This window comes from Alexandromys fortis, unplaced genomic scaffold, assembly GCF_014885135.2.
Source record: "Alexandromys fortis isolate MF-2015 unplaced genomic scaffold, M_Fortis_MF-2015_v1.1 scaffold_21, whole genome shotgun sequence".
NCBI classification, from domain to species: Eukaryota; Metazoa; Chordata; class Mammalia; order Rodentia; family Cricetidae; genus Alexandromys; species Alexandromys fortis.
This window is the reverse complement of record NW_026067905.1, coordinates 4,174,788-4,191,523: the sequence shown is the minus strand read 5'-3', so window position 1 is coordinate 4,191,523 and position 16,736 is coordinate 4,174,788. Positions and strand designations below refer to the sequence as shown.

At 38.4% G+C, this 16,736-nt stretch overlaps 1 protein-coding gene across 1 annotated transcript in view; it reads right to left on the bottom strand.

Annotated features, from left to right (window-relative positions):
• Positions 1 to 4,241: 4,241 nt before the first annotated feature.
• The window catches only part of Plcz1 (phospholipase C zeta 1), a 53,922-nt gene continuing 41,427 nt past the window's right edge, over positions 4,242 to 16,736 (bottom strand). The window contains exons 11-13 of the mRNA XM_050135200.1: positions 9,957 to 10,083; positions 7,530 to 7,679; positions 4,242 to 4,810 (exon numbers count right to left, since the gene is read on the bottom strand). Coding sequence (XP_049991157.1) covers positions 4,722 to 4,810; positions 7,530 to 7,679; positions 9,957 to 10,083 — 366 coding nt within the window. The 3' untranslated portion in view covers positions 4,242 to 4,721. The remainder of the gene's footprint in view (positions 4,811 to 7,529; positions 7,680 to 9,956; positions 10,084 to 16,736) is intronic.

Genomic DNA, 16,736 nt, shown 5'->3' with positions numbered 1-16,736 from the left:
AGCAATGAGAGGAATCCACATGGGGAATTACTGGGTCTCTCTGTAGAGCAGGGGTTCTCAGCCTGTGGGTGGTGACCGCTTTAGGTTAAACAATGTTTTCACAGGGGTTGCATATCAGATATTTACATTGCAATTCATAATAATAGCAAAATTACAATAATGAAGTAGGAACAAAATAATTTTATGGTTGGGGGTCACCACAACATTGAGGAACTGTGCTAAAGGGTCACAGCATTGAAAACAACTATAAAAGGTCTCTACTGGCTGTGGGCTTGTGGTAGGTGATTGAATCCAAAGCAGTAAAGGTCTCCTCTGTATTGGACAGGTCAGGAATAAGAACTGAAAAAGCTGAAGAGGTGGCCCTGTCAGTAAAGTGCCTGCTGAACAAGAGTTAAGTTCTCAATGTTAGAGACCCTGCACCCACATAAAAAAAAATCCAAGTGTGGCAGCATTCACCTAATCCTGGCACTGGAGAGAAAGAGATGGGAGAAAAGCTCTGTGCCAGTCAGTCCAGATTCAGTGAGAGAATCTGTCTCAAAAAGTAAGATGAGAGAGATAGACGACAACACATGACATCAAACACACATGTGTGTGCATGCTCACACACACACACACACTACAAAAGGAAAATTAACAAAAAACAATGAATCCATGATTGGAAAAACCATCTTATCTACACACAGAAATAATCTGAAGATAAAACTCTTAACTGGCGATGAGTCAGGCCATTCACAATAGCCAGAATAGGAAGTACTGGACATTTCAGTGTTTGGACAATGCTCATGCCTCTGATACACAATGAGCAATGTTCACACATTTGCTTCATCACAGTAGAATGGGTGAGTCTGGAACTGAGGTTTATGTTTTGCAAGGAAACCAACGCCAAAGGCAAATTCCACACCACCTTCTAGCCACCCCCAATGCCCAGCTTGTGGTGCAAAGCCTGTACCCAGCTGTCAGTTTTACCAGTAGTAAGCAAGCCAAACCAGGAAATATAACCTAATTAGAGCCAGCAAGCGAGCGAGCATGCACAGCTTCCCTAAGGAACTGACATTTTTACTAAGAGTCTGAAATGCAAAGGCCTTTTTTCACCACAGTCCCAGGAGTTCATTTAGCCTTTTCTTTTCTTCCCTTCATGACACTATTATTTCTTACAAATGAGCTATGCTTAAGAAGCAAGGGTTGAAGCTGACTTCCTATACTCTTCCCAATCTTCCTGAGATGTGAAAACATTCCATGGCTGTGGAGCTTCTGTGGGTAATAAGTCCTTGGGAAAAATACAATAAAAAAAAACACCACTTCAAACAGTAAATGCTAAACTATGCACATTTTTAGTAGAATCAAAATGTTTAAAGACAGCACATGATTGTTGGATGGAAAATAAAAAGAATTAACACTTCTTCAAAAATCATATACAGAGTAGACTATTTAAAAAATTAATAGTCAGGGATGGGATGATAGTTCAGTGAGTAAAGTGATTGCTTTGCAAGTATGAGGAGCTGAGTTGGATCCCCAATACCCACGTTAAAAAAAAACCCACACATTTCATAGTGCACTAGTATCACACATAAAGACACAGAGAGGCACACAGAGAGACAACAGTCTCTGAGGACTGCTGGATCGCTATGAGTCCAAGTGAAAGACCTTCTTACAAAAGATTAGGTTGACAACTCCTTTGGAATGACTCATGACAGTTATGGCCCTCCACATGCACACACATACTTGTGAATACACATACACACATGTACACACACAAAAGCACACACCAATGCTGCTTCACAAACACATACAAATAAAAAATTAGTTTTCAAAGTCAGCAAGTGAGTTTAATTCGCACCTGCGGGAAAGGTGAAGAGAAGACAACCACTGTCTCTTCTATTTCAAAGCCTAATGATGCAAATCAAAAGAAGATATTTGTTCCACTAAAGAATTAATACACTGGTTAGGAAGCCTTTAAAAGTCAGCAGAATTCCAGATCTACAAAAGACCTTGGAGATTAGAGATTAGGGCCTTGAACCAGTGGCTTAACATACCCCCCACTTCTGCTGCTGGGCTTACAATTGAGAACTCAGCAAGATCCACTGACTGTCTGCTAAATGGAAGCTGTGCATTCCTCCTGGGAAACTTCAACAACAGCGTCAGAGGCAGATTTTCCAAAATAACCCAAACAGCCCTTAAAAGAGCACAAGACCATGCCTTGAACACGATAGGACATCTGTACCTTATGCTTAGAAATATCAATTCCAGTTGTATTTAAATTTTTAATATTTGTTCTTGAAGGTGAAGTCTTGTAAAAGACTGCTAGATGAGCTATCAAAAGATAATGAGCTTGGACTACACCTTAAATAAACAATTATTCTTGTTTTTTAGTTACATCTGTGTAGACAGAGGCTGCTTTTTTGTTTCCCAGCTAGCCATACCCAAAATAATCACATAGAAACTGTATTAATTAAAACTCTGCTCAGACTATTAGCTTAGACTTCTTTTTAACTACCTCTTACATCTTAAATTAACCCGTTTATATTGTTTTGTGTTTTACCACAAGGCTTGTACTTTACCGGTAACGTTCCCGGGTGTCTGTCCTCTTTAGTGGCTACATGGCATCTCCTCAGTTCTGCCTACTCTCTCTGTACATCTCTGTTCAGATTTTCTACCTGCCTTTATTCTGTTAAGCCATTGGCCAAAAACCGCTTCTTTATTAATCAATGGCAATAAAACATATTGACAGTATACAGAGGGGAATCCCACATCACCTCCCCTTTTCTGTCTAATTAAAAAGGAAAGTTTTAACTTTAACATAGTAAAATTACAAACAAAAAACAATTATCAAGCAAGAATTATAGTTACAATACTTAGTCCATTTACATTTGAAAAATTAAGGAAAATACTCTATCATTTATCCTATCTTTGTGGGTTTAAAGTTTTATATCTAATCTATCTTTTATAAATATAACTATCTTTCTTCAACTCCATCAAAGACTTCAGAAGGAAATACTATTACCTACGTAAACAAGAAGTACATTGTAAGCAACCTGCAAAACTCTAGAATTGATAGAAACATCTTGTTGCCTGGACAGTCACCCAAATTTCTTCTGTACCATTGGAGCATCCATCTTCAGCCTACAGGCCCATAGTATCCAGCAGGCTCTTTCATGAAGTAGGAAATTTCAAAGACAGTTCCACCTCTGTTGTAGTTTGTCAGTCACTTTCTTCTGTGTCCTGCAGAATGTCTGGCAGACTATTTCATGAAGCAGGAACCCTGAAGAACTCTCTCACCTTTTTAGGCAACTTTCGTAGTCACTTTTCTGTGAGTTCTACATGTCCAGTTCATACAGCATAACATCAAGCAGTCCAGACAATAGCAGTTTCTTGCCCAAATGGTTAGGAAACTCCCTAAGTAACCTCTTTAATGCCCATCATCCTCTTGAAGCAGATTGGTGTTGCTAGGAGCAGATGAGTTTCATTGTCATGAAAAGTCCTAAGTTTTTAAAACATTCTAAAGCCATATTCTGTACATTTTTGAAAGGTTTGAAGAATACCTATCCATCTGAAACATATCTCTGTACATCTAGAAAATCTAACAAGGCTATAAGCTTGACTATTATAGATGACTATCTATTAACATGTATTTTAAATTACACATTACATTTTAAATGAGCCGCACAAACACAATACCTTAATTAAGAGCAGAAATATACATATAACAAAATTTACCTTAAATTTGTATCAATAAACCAAGATCCATACCAATGCAAAGTATTCATCTCTATAGCACATCTAGAGTTGGATTCAGTTACAATAAATATCTCTTGGGGTGCTAATTTGCTAGACATACTAAATGTGTCAGCATTGTGGAACTGATCATTAATTTTTCATTTGTTTGTTTTCTTGCTTGCCTGTTTGTTTGGTTTGGTTTTTTTTAAAAAGAGTAGTTAGTAAGGAACCATATTCCCCACCACTTCTAGCCAAGTAAAATCTCCCTGTTGGTGAAAAAAATGAGGCCTCTCATCTCTGACCAAGAGACAGTCTTAAAAGTACATTTTAAGTACTTTAAGTACATTAAGTACAAAAGTACATTAAGGACAGATTCAAAAATACTGCAAATTAATTCAAGACCCAGGCATGTAAGTCCGCATAATAGATTTCTTTTATATATTTGGAGTCTTGACTATAGTGGGAATGCAAATCAATTTCATACACACTTATAAAAATGTCTGTATAATTACAGGGTACCAAATCAAGCCCACGGCATCCAAGAACTAGACTGAGAATTCCGGGGCTAATTACTCTCTAGGATATGAGGGTACAAAGGGCCTGGCAATCTAATTCCTTCCCACTGCCATTGGTGGTGGTGGGTGTTGAGAAGTTTAAACACTCTTCAATTTCACGTCTTCTATGCCACTAAATATTTGCCAACATGTCTTCTATGAACACACATACTTTAAGGAGCTGTAAATTCTACTCACTAAAAGTGATATAAGTGACTGAAAGTGCAGCCCTGGAAGCAGAAGCACAGGAAAAATCGGCAGCCAGGGAACGGCACGTGTGCACCCTCTGACGTTTTGTTTTTCCCCTTTCTGTTTTGCCCACTGAATGGCGAATGAGCTGGGTATTTCTGACTTAATGAACGTTTTAATATTATGTTTACTAGTAAGAAAAAAATACCAACATTCCTTTGGACTGTTTATTGTATGTGTAATAAACATGTCAGGCACACTTAGTCACTCTCTGATGTACCAAACGTAAACGAACAGTGAAGAAGGCTCAAGGTTCTCACCCGCTTTGGAAAGTAGAGGAACACGACGATAACCTGTGGAAGAGGAATTGCATCAAATTAGAAGTAACAAACTAAGAGTTATGGCCTCCACCTTGCTGGTGAGGAAGGTTGTGTCGTCCACTAAGCGTCTTTACATAGTTAACACTGTGACTGCAGAGTTTTAGTTTTTTTTTTTTTTTTCAACCTAGAATGCTACGTTTCCATAAAAATGAAACATTTCCTAGTTTCTGTTCTGACACTGTAGGATGAATGTACGTAGGCTTGGGAGAGAGAAGAAAAAAATATAAAGAATAAAGTTAATGTCTTAAAAAGAAAAAGGGTAAAGTCTTTAAAGAGACAGAGTACAGAAGTACAGATAGTTATAGATTAAGAGAAATAAAGAAAAATAAGCCACGTAAAAATGGAAAATTCACAGAGAGTCTGGATTATGTACATTGTGTTTTCTTTAAAATTTTTGACTGTGAAGGAGCTAAGTACAGAGAGACATTTCATTATATGGGCTGCCAAGCTAAACCAAAATGGATTTCATGAGGGTATTATGATTTCAGAAGTTGGGTCTAAGGATATGATGCTTTGGAAAAGTCCTTCTTTTGTTTTCACAGAGGATGTGACCCTGTGGATTGCATCTATTCCGATTTGGTATGATAGACCACGCCCTCCTGAAAGGTTGCTGTGAACACCCTCAAAAAATTGCTTCGCTCAATTGCCAACTGAGATGAAACTAGCACACAGGTTATATCATAAACGACCTAATTAATGACGCCCCTATTCAGCAGGAAGCAGTTTGGAGAGAAGAAACTACGCCCATGTTCCCAAATATTGTTTATAAATGTTCTTTTACATTTAAAGGGGGATATGATATAGATATAAATAATTTGCATTGGTATGGATTTTAAGGTCAATTTTGTTATATGTATATGTATTTTTGATCTTGATTAAGGTATTGTGATTGTGTAGTTCATTTAAAAATGTAATGTATAATTCGGAAATATAGGTTGTTAATGGATAATCATCGCTAATACTTAAGCTTGTAGTCATGTTAGTTAGATTTTCTAGATATATAGAGATATATTTCAATTAGATTGGCATTCTTCATATCTTTCAAAGACTGCAGAATATGGCATTTAAAATATTTTAATAACTTAGGACTTTTCATGACAATGAGACACGTCTGCTCCTGGCAGCACCAATCTACTTCAAGAGGAAGATGGGCATCAAAGAGGATCCTTATGGAGTTTGATAGCCATTTGGGCAAGAAACTGTTCTTGCCTGGACTGTTGCATAAACTGGACACAGAGAACCCGCAGAGAGAGGACTGCTAAACTTGCCTAAAGGTGAGATGGTCTTTCGGGGTTCCTGATTCATGAAAGAGTCTACGAGACATTCTGCAGAACACAGCAGAAAGTGACTGAACTGTCTTTAAAATTTCCTGCTTCATGGAAATGTCTCTGGATACCATGGGCCTGTAGGCCGAAGATGGATGCCCCAACGGTACAGAGGAACTTTGGGTGACTGTCCAGGCAGCGAGATGTCTCTGTCATTTCTAGAGTTTTCTTATTTCTTGTTTGATAGGTAATATTATATCCTTCTGGAGTCTTTGATGGAGTTGAAGAATGAATAGATAGTTATAGTTTTCCTTAGTTATGATAAGAGATAAAATAGATATAAATATTGTAACTGTAATTCTTACTTGATAACTGTTTTGTTATATGTAATTTTACTATGCTAAAGTTAAAGCCTTTCTTTTTTGTTTAAACAGAAAAAGGGGAAATGATGGAGGTGGGTCTTGTAATAATAAAGAAACTGCCTCGGCCCTCATAGGACAGAAAATTAGGTAGGCGGAGTAGACAGAAGAGAATGCTGGGAAAAAGAAGCTAAGTTGAGGAGTCGCCATGATTCTCCCGCTCCAGACAGATGCAGGTTAAGATCCTCCCTGGTAAGCCAGCTCGTGGGCTACACAGAATATTAGAAATGGGTTAGAACAATATGTAAGAGCTAACCAATAAGAAACTGTAACTAGCCGGGCCAGGCAGTGTTTGAAAGAATACAGTTTCCGTGTAATTATTTCTGGGCATAAGCTAGCCATGCGGGCGGCCGGGTGCTGGGGACACAGCCCGGCAGCTCCTATTTCAACAAACTTCCAGAATTCTGAGTGTCCCTGTGAGGATCCCACACCTCATGTGTCTCCTCTTACAAGGATATCATGTTCAAAAGCTAACCATCATCTTTCTGCTTCCAGAAGACCCTGCCTGCTTCCCAGAATGCCTTGGCTGGTGATTGAAAAATGAGCATGCTGAGAGAAAGCCATTGGTAGCACTAAGGAAACCACTCTGGGAAGCTTACTGCACCATAGTGGCAGCCCCCCAAAAAATGATCCAAAAAGGTCTGGCTCCCAGGCTCCCAGGGCTGTGCTCAAGCAGAAAAGTGAGCCAGTGGTGTGTCCCTCCTCTCCCCCCCCTGTCCTTTATCTTCTTGTCGCCATGACTACCTTTCACTGAAAGGGAAGAATTATGATCCTGGTGAAGAAGCACACACACCAGCTTCCCCTAGCATCCTAGCATGCAGCATCCCAAAAGCTAAGAACAGGTCTCTGCAGTTCCGCAGAAAAAAGGTAAACAGGTCCATTTACAACTCCCATCACATCCCACTGATGTAGATGAAGAGATGGAGACATTTGATAGGATCAAAGTGTGGCTTCGATAGAGGTACATATAAATGATAAAAATGATCATCTTACATTTGAGAACATTACCTTTGTTCATGCAAAGAAGTGGTAAAGTGTACTGCCCCAGAAATTCATTTCCTGTTATAAAGCCTTGATTTTCAACAACAAAACGTATCAGTGCCAGTTCTGGCACTTGAACAATAAATGTAAATGTTTCATTCCACCGTGGACTAAAAGCTGAAATATAAAGAAAGGGGTACAAGAATATCACAGATATTTGCTTAAGGAAAAAGCAAAAAAAAAAAAATAGGTCTCCACAATTTTTCTTTCTGACACTTGGGCAATAATTAACAACAATACTAATCTGTATTTCAGAGCACTTAAATATTTAATATAGTCACAGGGTAGAAAATCCTCTAACAACAATGATACTGTGATTTGAAAACTTTACATAGATTGAAACCCCATCAGGGGTTGGTAGGTGGGAGAACAGTCTCAAAAATGTCACACCGCTGTTTAGTGTTTCATATGACAAAGAGCAGAGCAGAGATGCAAGCAGGGACTGGATCCTTACACAGCGTGAATGAAGCTAAGACACTCCGCTCATAAGGAAATGGGGATGTGAGGAAGTTGGACGAGAGGTTTTTCCTGTACCTGGCTGCGATATGAAGAAATCCACGAAAGCTGGACAAGGAAGGCTGTGAGGTGAGCTCTCTGCCTTACTTTTCACTAACGATGATTTCACAGTCTCAGGTTGATAAATAATTTGGGACTCCACTAAAATAAATCTTCCCAATCAACCAAATACCTCGCCACAGCTAGAAATCCATGTGTTTTTTTTCCAACTTGACCCAACTCACTCAAAACTTAGAACCTGAGTTCATAGAGTCAAGATAATCACACACAGATAAAAATCTGTGCTTATAGGTCCAAAGGTTGAAAGAGAAATTACACCTGTCCAGGTACAATGACAAACATTCCAAGTCATGTCAATATTTTTGTTATTTTTAGGACCACTGAAAAATCCGTGAATAGTTAGAGTGATAAGTGATACCTATGACATCTATAGTACAGTCACGTGGTCACCTTTACCTCACCTTCCTGATCTAACTGTACGTGGAGCTATTCTCATAACAACTGGGTACAGAAAAACCTCACGTCTAATGTCCTCATGTCCCCATTTCTTTATGAAGAGTATGTCTTAACTACAGTCATACTGCATAAGGATCCAGTCCCTGCTGGCATGTCTGCTCTACGATTTTTCACATAAATCCCTAGGGAGTGGTGTGACATCTTTGAGGCAGTTTTCTCACTTGTTAATCCTGATGGGTTTCAATCCATAAGAAGTTTTTTTAAAAAAAAAAAATGGTATCTATCATCGTTGTTATAGGTGGCAGCCCTGAGTGCGTTTTTTGCCTTTGGAAACAGTAAGTTAATAATCTTATCCTGGAATAATGACATTGGCCTAAGAGTGGGACTATTGCCATAGAGTACGGGGGTAGATTTAGAGTCAATTCTTTACAGACACTTGGAAGCCTCTACAGAAAACCCATATTCCGAGTCACTGTTCCTCCTATAACAGCGTTTCATCCTGTGTCCTACGTCCCTCCCTTCTATCCTCTTTATCTGATCTCTGTGACTGCATCATAAACACATCTATGCAAAAGTAAATTGTAACTTTTATAGACCATGCAAAATATGAAATTTGATTGGTGAGTCTACTTTGCATGTGTGACCAAACTGATGAATTAGCTATGCCTTATCCAAATATGACATTTTCCCAGACATTTGCATCTATAACTACACTACCATTTTTCTAGTAGTCTTAAAGTTTTTCCCGCCCACCATTCTAGATCTTTATTCCTCCAGGGTGACTCAAACATGAACCCTCCATTCCTTCCTGTAACTTGTAACTTGACTTCTATGTCTTTTAAGCACTGGGTTCCTATCCTGACACTGTATTTCTCATTTCTCTATCATACTTTTCCCCCACTGTTACCTACAAAAACAATGCCCTTTAACCTCAGTGCCTTATTCTTCTGTAGATGTCTTAATTTTATCCATTGCTGTAGAGAACTACCTAAGAGCAAGCCTGGCTTTCAAAACTGCCCAAGTGCAATTTCAGTACAACTTGCTTACTTTGTTGTTCACTGTTCTTTATTAAGCATCCCATATTCATCTACCTTGAGTTTCTTGACTTCTTCCTAGTATCTCATAATTGAGTCTTCTTCATGTTTGAGAGTCATGTTGTTCTTTCTTCTGTAAGTACCCTTGCCCCCAACTGTGAAAAAATTTCTATCCTTTTTCCTATGGACAGCTTCTGGTATTCTAAAATTGCAATACTTCAGGAGTTCAAGTCTGATGTACCAAACTGAATTTCCTCAGAGAGATTCCCACAAAACCCAGAGGTGTAACAAACATTCTCTCTGACTAAATTCTTTTTACACAATTTTTTTTCTAAAAATTTTTTTCCTAAAAAAGGTAAATTTTTTTCTAAGTAGTGGAAGAGCTCACCGTTATTCTTAACAGCACGAGTCTGCTGCTTCATGTGGTCATTTGGAACGCCGTAGACCTCTATCATCACTACTGTGTCGGTTTTGCTAGAGAACAAGCTAATAGGCAACTGGATCCCACTGATGAGCTGTTCAAACACAGATGAGCAGATGGACTTAGCTGAGTGGGAGACTGCATCACCATTTCACCCTAATCTGGTGACATAGCCCCAAAAATGAAGGCTCTAAACCAGTTGCTAAAAAGACTGAAGCTGGCAAATCATGGTAATCTTACATTTTAAGCCTTCTACTGTCAAGTATCATTAGATATTAACCAAGAATCGCATGTCCTTCAAGGGCATCTAGAGTGGAATCTGCAGTGTCCAAGGATTGTAATTCATTTGTATGCATTTTCATTTTTAAAACATAATCATGTTTGCTAGTTCAGTGTTACTATTTTTTGATAATTTGCACTGTGTTTAAATTCATTCTACATATACTGAAATATTTCAAAGAAATATGACTATTTTAAAATATAAAATATTGCACCACATTATCTTCATGATAGCATTTTCTAAAGAATTTACATTTGAATCATTTATAAAATTTGATATTATCTGCTGTTATCTACATTACCTTAACAAGGAACTGGAGATTGATAAGATCAACTATCTCATATATAAGTTAAAGCTAGGAATCAAAACCATACTTTGAAAAATTACTGGTTTTATTTGTATTTGTATTTTTTATTGTCCCAGCTAATTATTGAAGCAAAATTGTGTTTTTGTTTTAAGAACAAGGTGAACATAGAACATTTTAAATGTGACAATTTAAGGTAAGAAATAAATTTTCAAACCTAAAACCCCAGTTCTGGCTATAACTACTGTTAAAAGAAATGCACTTCCCATATATCTCCTGGCTACACACCAAACTTTTGAAGGTCTCCTCTCCACAGCCATCTGTTCACCAAAGCTCACTCAAAGTATAGCAGCTAGACTTGAGGAACCACACCAGGAAGCAGGAGAGGAGAGGGCCAGCTAGACATGTGCTGACTCTTGGGTAATATCTTTTTACAGAGACACTAGCACATTTTCAAAAAACTAGAGATAGAGCCCACAAGTTCCATAAAAGAGTTGAATCAACCTTCTTACAACTTAATCTTCTCTTGAACATTGTATGTGTCTACACTGAAAGAGGAAATTTGACAAGCAAAGAACCACAAAGATGCAACTAACAAACTGTTTAAGATTCACAAGCCCCAGAACAGAAGTAAAAGAAACATGAGAGAGAGAGAGAGAGAGAGAGAGAGAGAGAGAGAGAGAGAGAGAGAGAGAGAGCATGTCTCATCAAAAAATGACTGATCCTGTAGTAATGAATCCCAGTGAAAACAGCATGGGAAAGGCCCCAGACAGAGTTCAAAAGAACAATTAAAAGTGTTCAAACATCTCAAAGAAGACAAAAGCAAAGTGTTGAATGAAATGTTGAAGTCAACCAATTGTATAAAATTTAAATTCAGTACAGATAGAATAGAAAAAGATAATTCTAGAAATGAAAAACCCAATAAGAAAAAAAAGTAGAAAACCTCACTAATAAAATAAATAGATCAGCTGGAAAACAATGAATCAGAGCTAGAAGACAAAGTAGAGGAAATACATTACTCAGTAAAAGTGAATGTAAAATATATATGGAAGTTTGGGGACAGGATGTCATGAAAAACATAAGTTTTGAATTGTAGACCAAAATGAAGAAAACCATAGAAAAGGCACCAAGAATACCATCAATAAAATCAAAGATTGCCCAAACCTAGAGAAAAGGATCCATCCATGTATAAGAGACCTACACAACGCCAAAAAAAAAAAAACAATCTCTCAATTACATCAAAAGTAAAAAAAAAAAACCTACAAAATCTACAAAATGACAGGAATTGATCTTTCAGTAGTATAGCTCCTAATACTAATGTACTCAATTCCCTAATAGAAACATGCATTCTAGCAAAATGAATGAGAAAACAGGACCCTAGGCCAAGCGGTGGTGGCACACACCTTTAATCCCAGAAGTCAGGAGGCAGAGGCTGATGGATCTCTTGAGTTTGAGGCCAACCTGGTCTACAAGACCTAGTTCCAGGACAGGATACAAAGCTACCGAGAAACCTTGTCTTGGGGGAAAAAAAGAAATCACAAGAGAAAACAGGACCCATCTTTTTCCTGTCTCCAAAAAATTTACCTTATCATCAAAAAAGACAACTCCTTACAATAAAAGGATGGGAAAGTATTATTTCAAACAAACAGAACTAGGAAATAAGCAGGTGTAGGTATAACTATTCTAATATCTGACAGTAAATTTAAAATCAAAACAAATTAGTCAGAGAGTATAATGAAGGTCCCTTCATGATCATTAAAGGAACACCCACCAAGAGGACAATACAAAGCTGAATGTCTACACAAAACACAGGTGCACCCAACTTCAACAAAGACATGCTACTATATTTAAAAACACAGATAAACCCAACACACTGATTATGAGTAGATTTAATTCCAACTCTAACTACTAGACAAGTTATCTTAGTGAAAACTAAACAGAGAAACTCCATATATAAATCAAATGGACCTAACACATCTACTGTTGTGGAATAATATTTTAAGGTGTGTTGCATTTGTTTATGTTGTGGGAAATTTGTTTAATGATGCACAGGTATGTAGCATTTGTTTAATTCTGTGAAGCTGTGCTACTTTGCCTGTCTAAAACACCTGATTAGTCTAATAAAGAGCTGAACAGTTGATAGAAAGGCAGGATAAATAATAGGTAGGGCTGGCAAACAGAGAGAATAAACAGGAGAAATCTGAGAAGAGTAAGAGAGATGAAAGAGCAAGAAAAAAGGGGGGCCAGCTGTTGAGGAAGAGGGAAAGTAAGATTACAGAAGTAAGAAAAAGAAAAAGTCAGAGGCAAAAGACACAGGGAATAATTTAAGAAAAGTTGGCAAGAAAGACACTTAAGGAAATGTTAAACATCCTTAGCTGTCAGGCAAATGCAAATCAAAACAACTCTGAGATACATCCTACACAAAGATCAAAAACACCAATGATAGCTTATGCTGGAGAGGATGTGAAATAAGGGGAACTCTCCTCCATTGCTGGTGGGAATGCAAACTTGTACACCACTTTGGAAATCAGTATGGGAGTTTCTCAGAAAGTTGTGAATCAACCTACCTGAGGACCCAACAATACCACTCTTGGGCATATATCCAAAAGATGCTCAATCATGCTACAAGGACACTTGTCCAACTATGTTCATAGTAGCATTATTTGTAATAGCCAGAACCTGGAAGCAACCTAGATGCCCCTCAACTGAAGAATGGATAAAGAAAATGTGGCACATTTACACATTATAGTACTACTCAGTGGTTAAAAAAAAATGACATCTTGAAATTGGCATACAAATGGATTGAACTAGAAAAAAAAATCCTGCGTGAGGTAACCCAGACCCAGAAAGATGAGCATGATATGTATTCACTCATAAGAGTGAAGTTAAGTAACAAGGTAAGCCCTAAGAAAATATACATAGTTCCACCTGGAAAGAGGAACAGATGAGATCACCTGACAAAATTGGGAGCATGGGGTGGGGGAATAGGAAGTATGGAAGGGAAAGATAAAGGGAGAAGGGGAAAGGGGAAGAGAACTGGAGGGAATGGGATCATTAAGATGGAGGAAGGACAGAGATGAGAGCAAGGAAAGAGATATTTGGATTGAGGGAGCCATTATGGGACTAGCAAAAAAGCTAGCACTAGGGAATTTTCCAAGAATTCACAAGGATGACCCCAGCTAAGACCCTAAACAATAGAAGAGAAGGTACCCGAACTGGCCTTGCCCTGTAGTCAGACTGATGAATATCTTAAATATCACCATAGAACCTTCATCCAGCAACTGATGGAAAGAGAGTGGAGACCTGGATCAGAGAATTGGACTGAGCTCCCAAAGTTCAGTTGAAGAGTGGGAAAAATAAGAATATGAGCAAAGAGGTCAAGACCATGATGGGTACACGCACTGAAACAGTTTATCTGAGCTAATGGGAGCTCACCAACTCCAGATGGATAAAGAAGGAAACAGTATAGGTCCAAACTAGTCCCTCTGAATGTGGGTAACAATTTAATGGCTGGGCAGACTGCAGGGCTACTGGCAGTGGCACCAGGATTTATCCCTACTTCTTGTACAGCCTTGTTTGAAACCTATTCTCTTTGAATGGATACCTTGCTCAGACTAGATATAGTAGAAATGGCCTTAGACCTTCTTCAAAGCAATGTGCCTTACCCTCTCTGAGGAGTGGATGGGGGGGGGCAGTGGGGCAGGGAGGTTAGGTGAGGGAAGGGGAGGAGGGGAAGGAGTGGGAACTAGGATTGGTATGTAAAATGAAAAAAGATTGCTTTTCAAAAAATAAATAAAGGAAGGGAGGGAGGGAGGGAAGGAGGGAGCAAAGAACCAAAAGAGTAAAGAATTAAAAAAAAAAAAACCTACAGATTGTTGTACTCAAAACTAAAGAATATACTTTCTTTTTTTTATTTTTATTTATTTATTTATTTTGGTTTTTTCAAGACAGGGTTTCTCTGTGGCTTTGGAGCCTGTCCTGGAACTAGCTCTTGTAAACCAGGCTGGCCTTGAACTCACAGAGCTCCGCCTGCCTCTGCCTCCAGAGTGCTGGGATTAAAGGCATGTACCACCACTGCCCAGCATTAGAATACACTTTCTTCTCAACTGTTCATGGAACTTTCTCCAAAATTGTTGATATATTAGGACTAATTAAGTCTCAAAAATGTGAGAAAATTGAAAAAATATCTTGTATACTTTCTATCCCGGATGTAAGACCTGATCTCCTGGGTATGTCAGGGAAGAAAGTTGAGGATGTACTTCAACCTATAGGCAGAAAAAAACAACTTTCTAAACAGGATCCTGACAAGACCGATGTCAAGACAAACAACTCATTAATGAGACTTCATGAAACCAAAAGGCAAAGGGTATCATCATTAAACTGAAGAGCCAGTCAACATAATGGGAAAAAATTATCAGCTATATGCCTGACAGAGAGTTAGTATCTACAAAAAGCTGAAAAACAATCAGACAAACAAACAAAAAACAACTAAATATCACCAAAAAAAACTAGTTAAAAGATGTGGCATGGAACCAAATAGGGAGAATTACATTATATATGTATATTCAATTCTCAAACAAAAATGTTATGAGCCTAAAGATGCAGTTATAAAAACTGAAGGACAGTTTCAATCTCCAAGGATGAGTATATGTTTGTATATTAATTATTCATATAAAGAAAAAGAAAAGGAGAGAGGCAGAACAGCAAATGGGAGGTGAAAGGAAAAGAAAACCCACTGACGTGTAACATCTGTTGTCTTAAACTTAACATTATGACATCAATTATACACTAAGATGACTAAAAAACGTGAGCAGTCTGTATTCAAGGGGCCGAAATCCTTCAGCAGAGTTAGACATCTGCCTGCTTAGGAAGTACATTGTTTATAGACCTCTCCTACACCGCTCCCAAATCTGAGGGCTTGTCAGCTAACGATCAGCTATTCTGGGAAAGGGCCTTACCAAGATGGGGCTGTTTCATGTTAGTACTCTCTACACCAAAAAAAAAAAAAAAATTGGGCTAGACCAAAACTCTCCTTTCACAGGAGACAGAATAAACTGGACGTGCTGATGATCTTTATCAAGGACTTCAGGAAGTTTATGGCAAACCCAGGCCTTTGGGTTTTCAAGTTGTGCTCCCATATCCTGTGAGATCAAAGTGAGGAACTACAAAGCCCCTGAGTGCACGAGAGGAAGACTCACTCCCATGACTGTGGTGTGTGGCTGTAGAGACTGCTTCCAGGAAGACTCACTAACCTATCTGAGTCCAACCGCTTAACACCTCAACACGAGAGTCTCGGAATACACACCCAGAACACTCACGAGCATCACAGTGCACAAACTACCTTGAAACTCCATTTCCAGCAAGACAGCACAGATGCTCTGTACTATTCTCAGCATGCAACAGACGCCGTCACTCATTCGATTAGCTTCCACATACAAAACATGTGTTTTATGGCAGATCCTGTCAACAAGGCTTGAACAGAGCATAGTTCCTATTCTTAAAGAATCTTCAGAAAAGTGGGGAATAAGAACAAGAAAATTAATATAATGCAGTGTGCTAACTGCTATAATATGTACTTGTGTAGGTTGTGACAAAAATAGAAGGAAACTGTAAAATAGGAAAGAAAAAAAGAGGAGGACAACCGAGGGAAAAAAGACTTCCAAAATGTAATGATTTTTTTTTAAGTCATGAGTCAGTTGGGTCATGCCATCTAAATTTAATCCCAGCACTCAAGGCAGAAGCTGATAGATCTCTGTGAGTTCAAGACAGCCTGTTGGCCTAGATAGCAAGTTCCAAGATAGCTATGATTGCACAATAAAATCTTGTTTAAAGGAGAGGGGGAGTCCAGAGAGAGACAGAGACAGACAGAGAGATGGCAACATGGAAAGAGACATGAAGAATTCATCAGGAAAGTGAATGGTAAGGAGGAAGAGGACTGAAACTCAAGGAAGGAAATCCTGATCGTGGCCATAGAATACGTTAAGGCTAGACGTGGTGAGACACGGGTACAGGGAAGTAAGCCACGCCTTGACTAGGACAGCAACTGATAGGGAGAAATGAATGTTAAGTATTTATGAGATCGTCATTGTAGCAAAACCTAAAGTTTTCTATGTAGAGAAGAGTAGCCAGAAAACACAGACAGGCTGTTTTAGTTCAGCTTCTG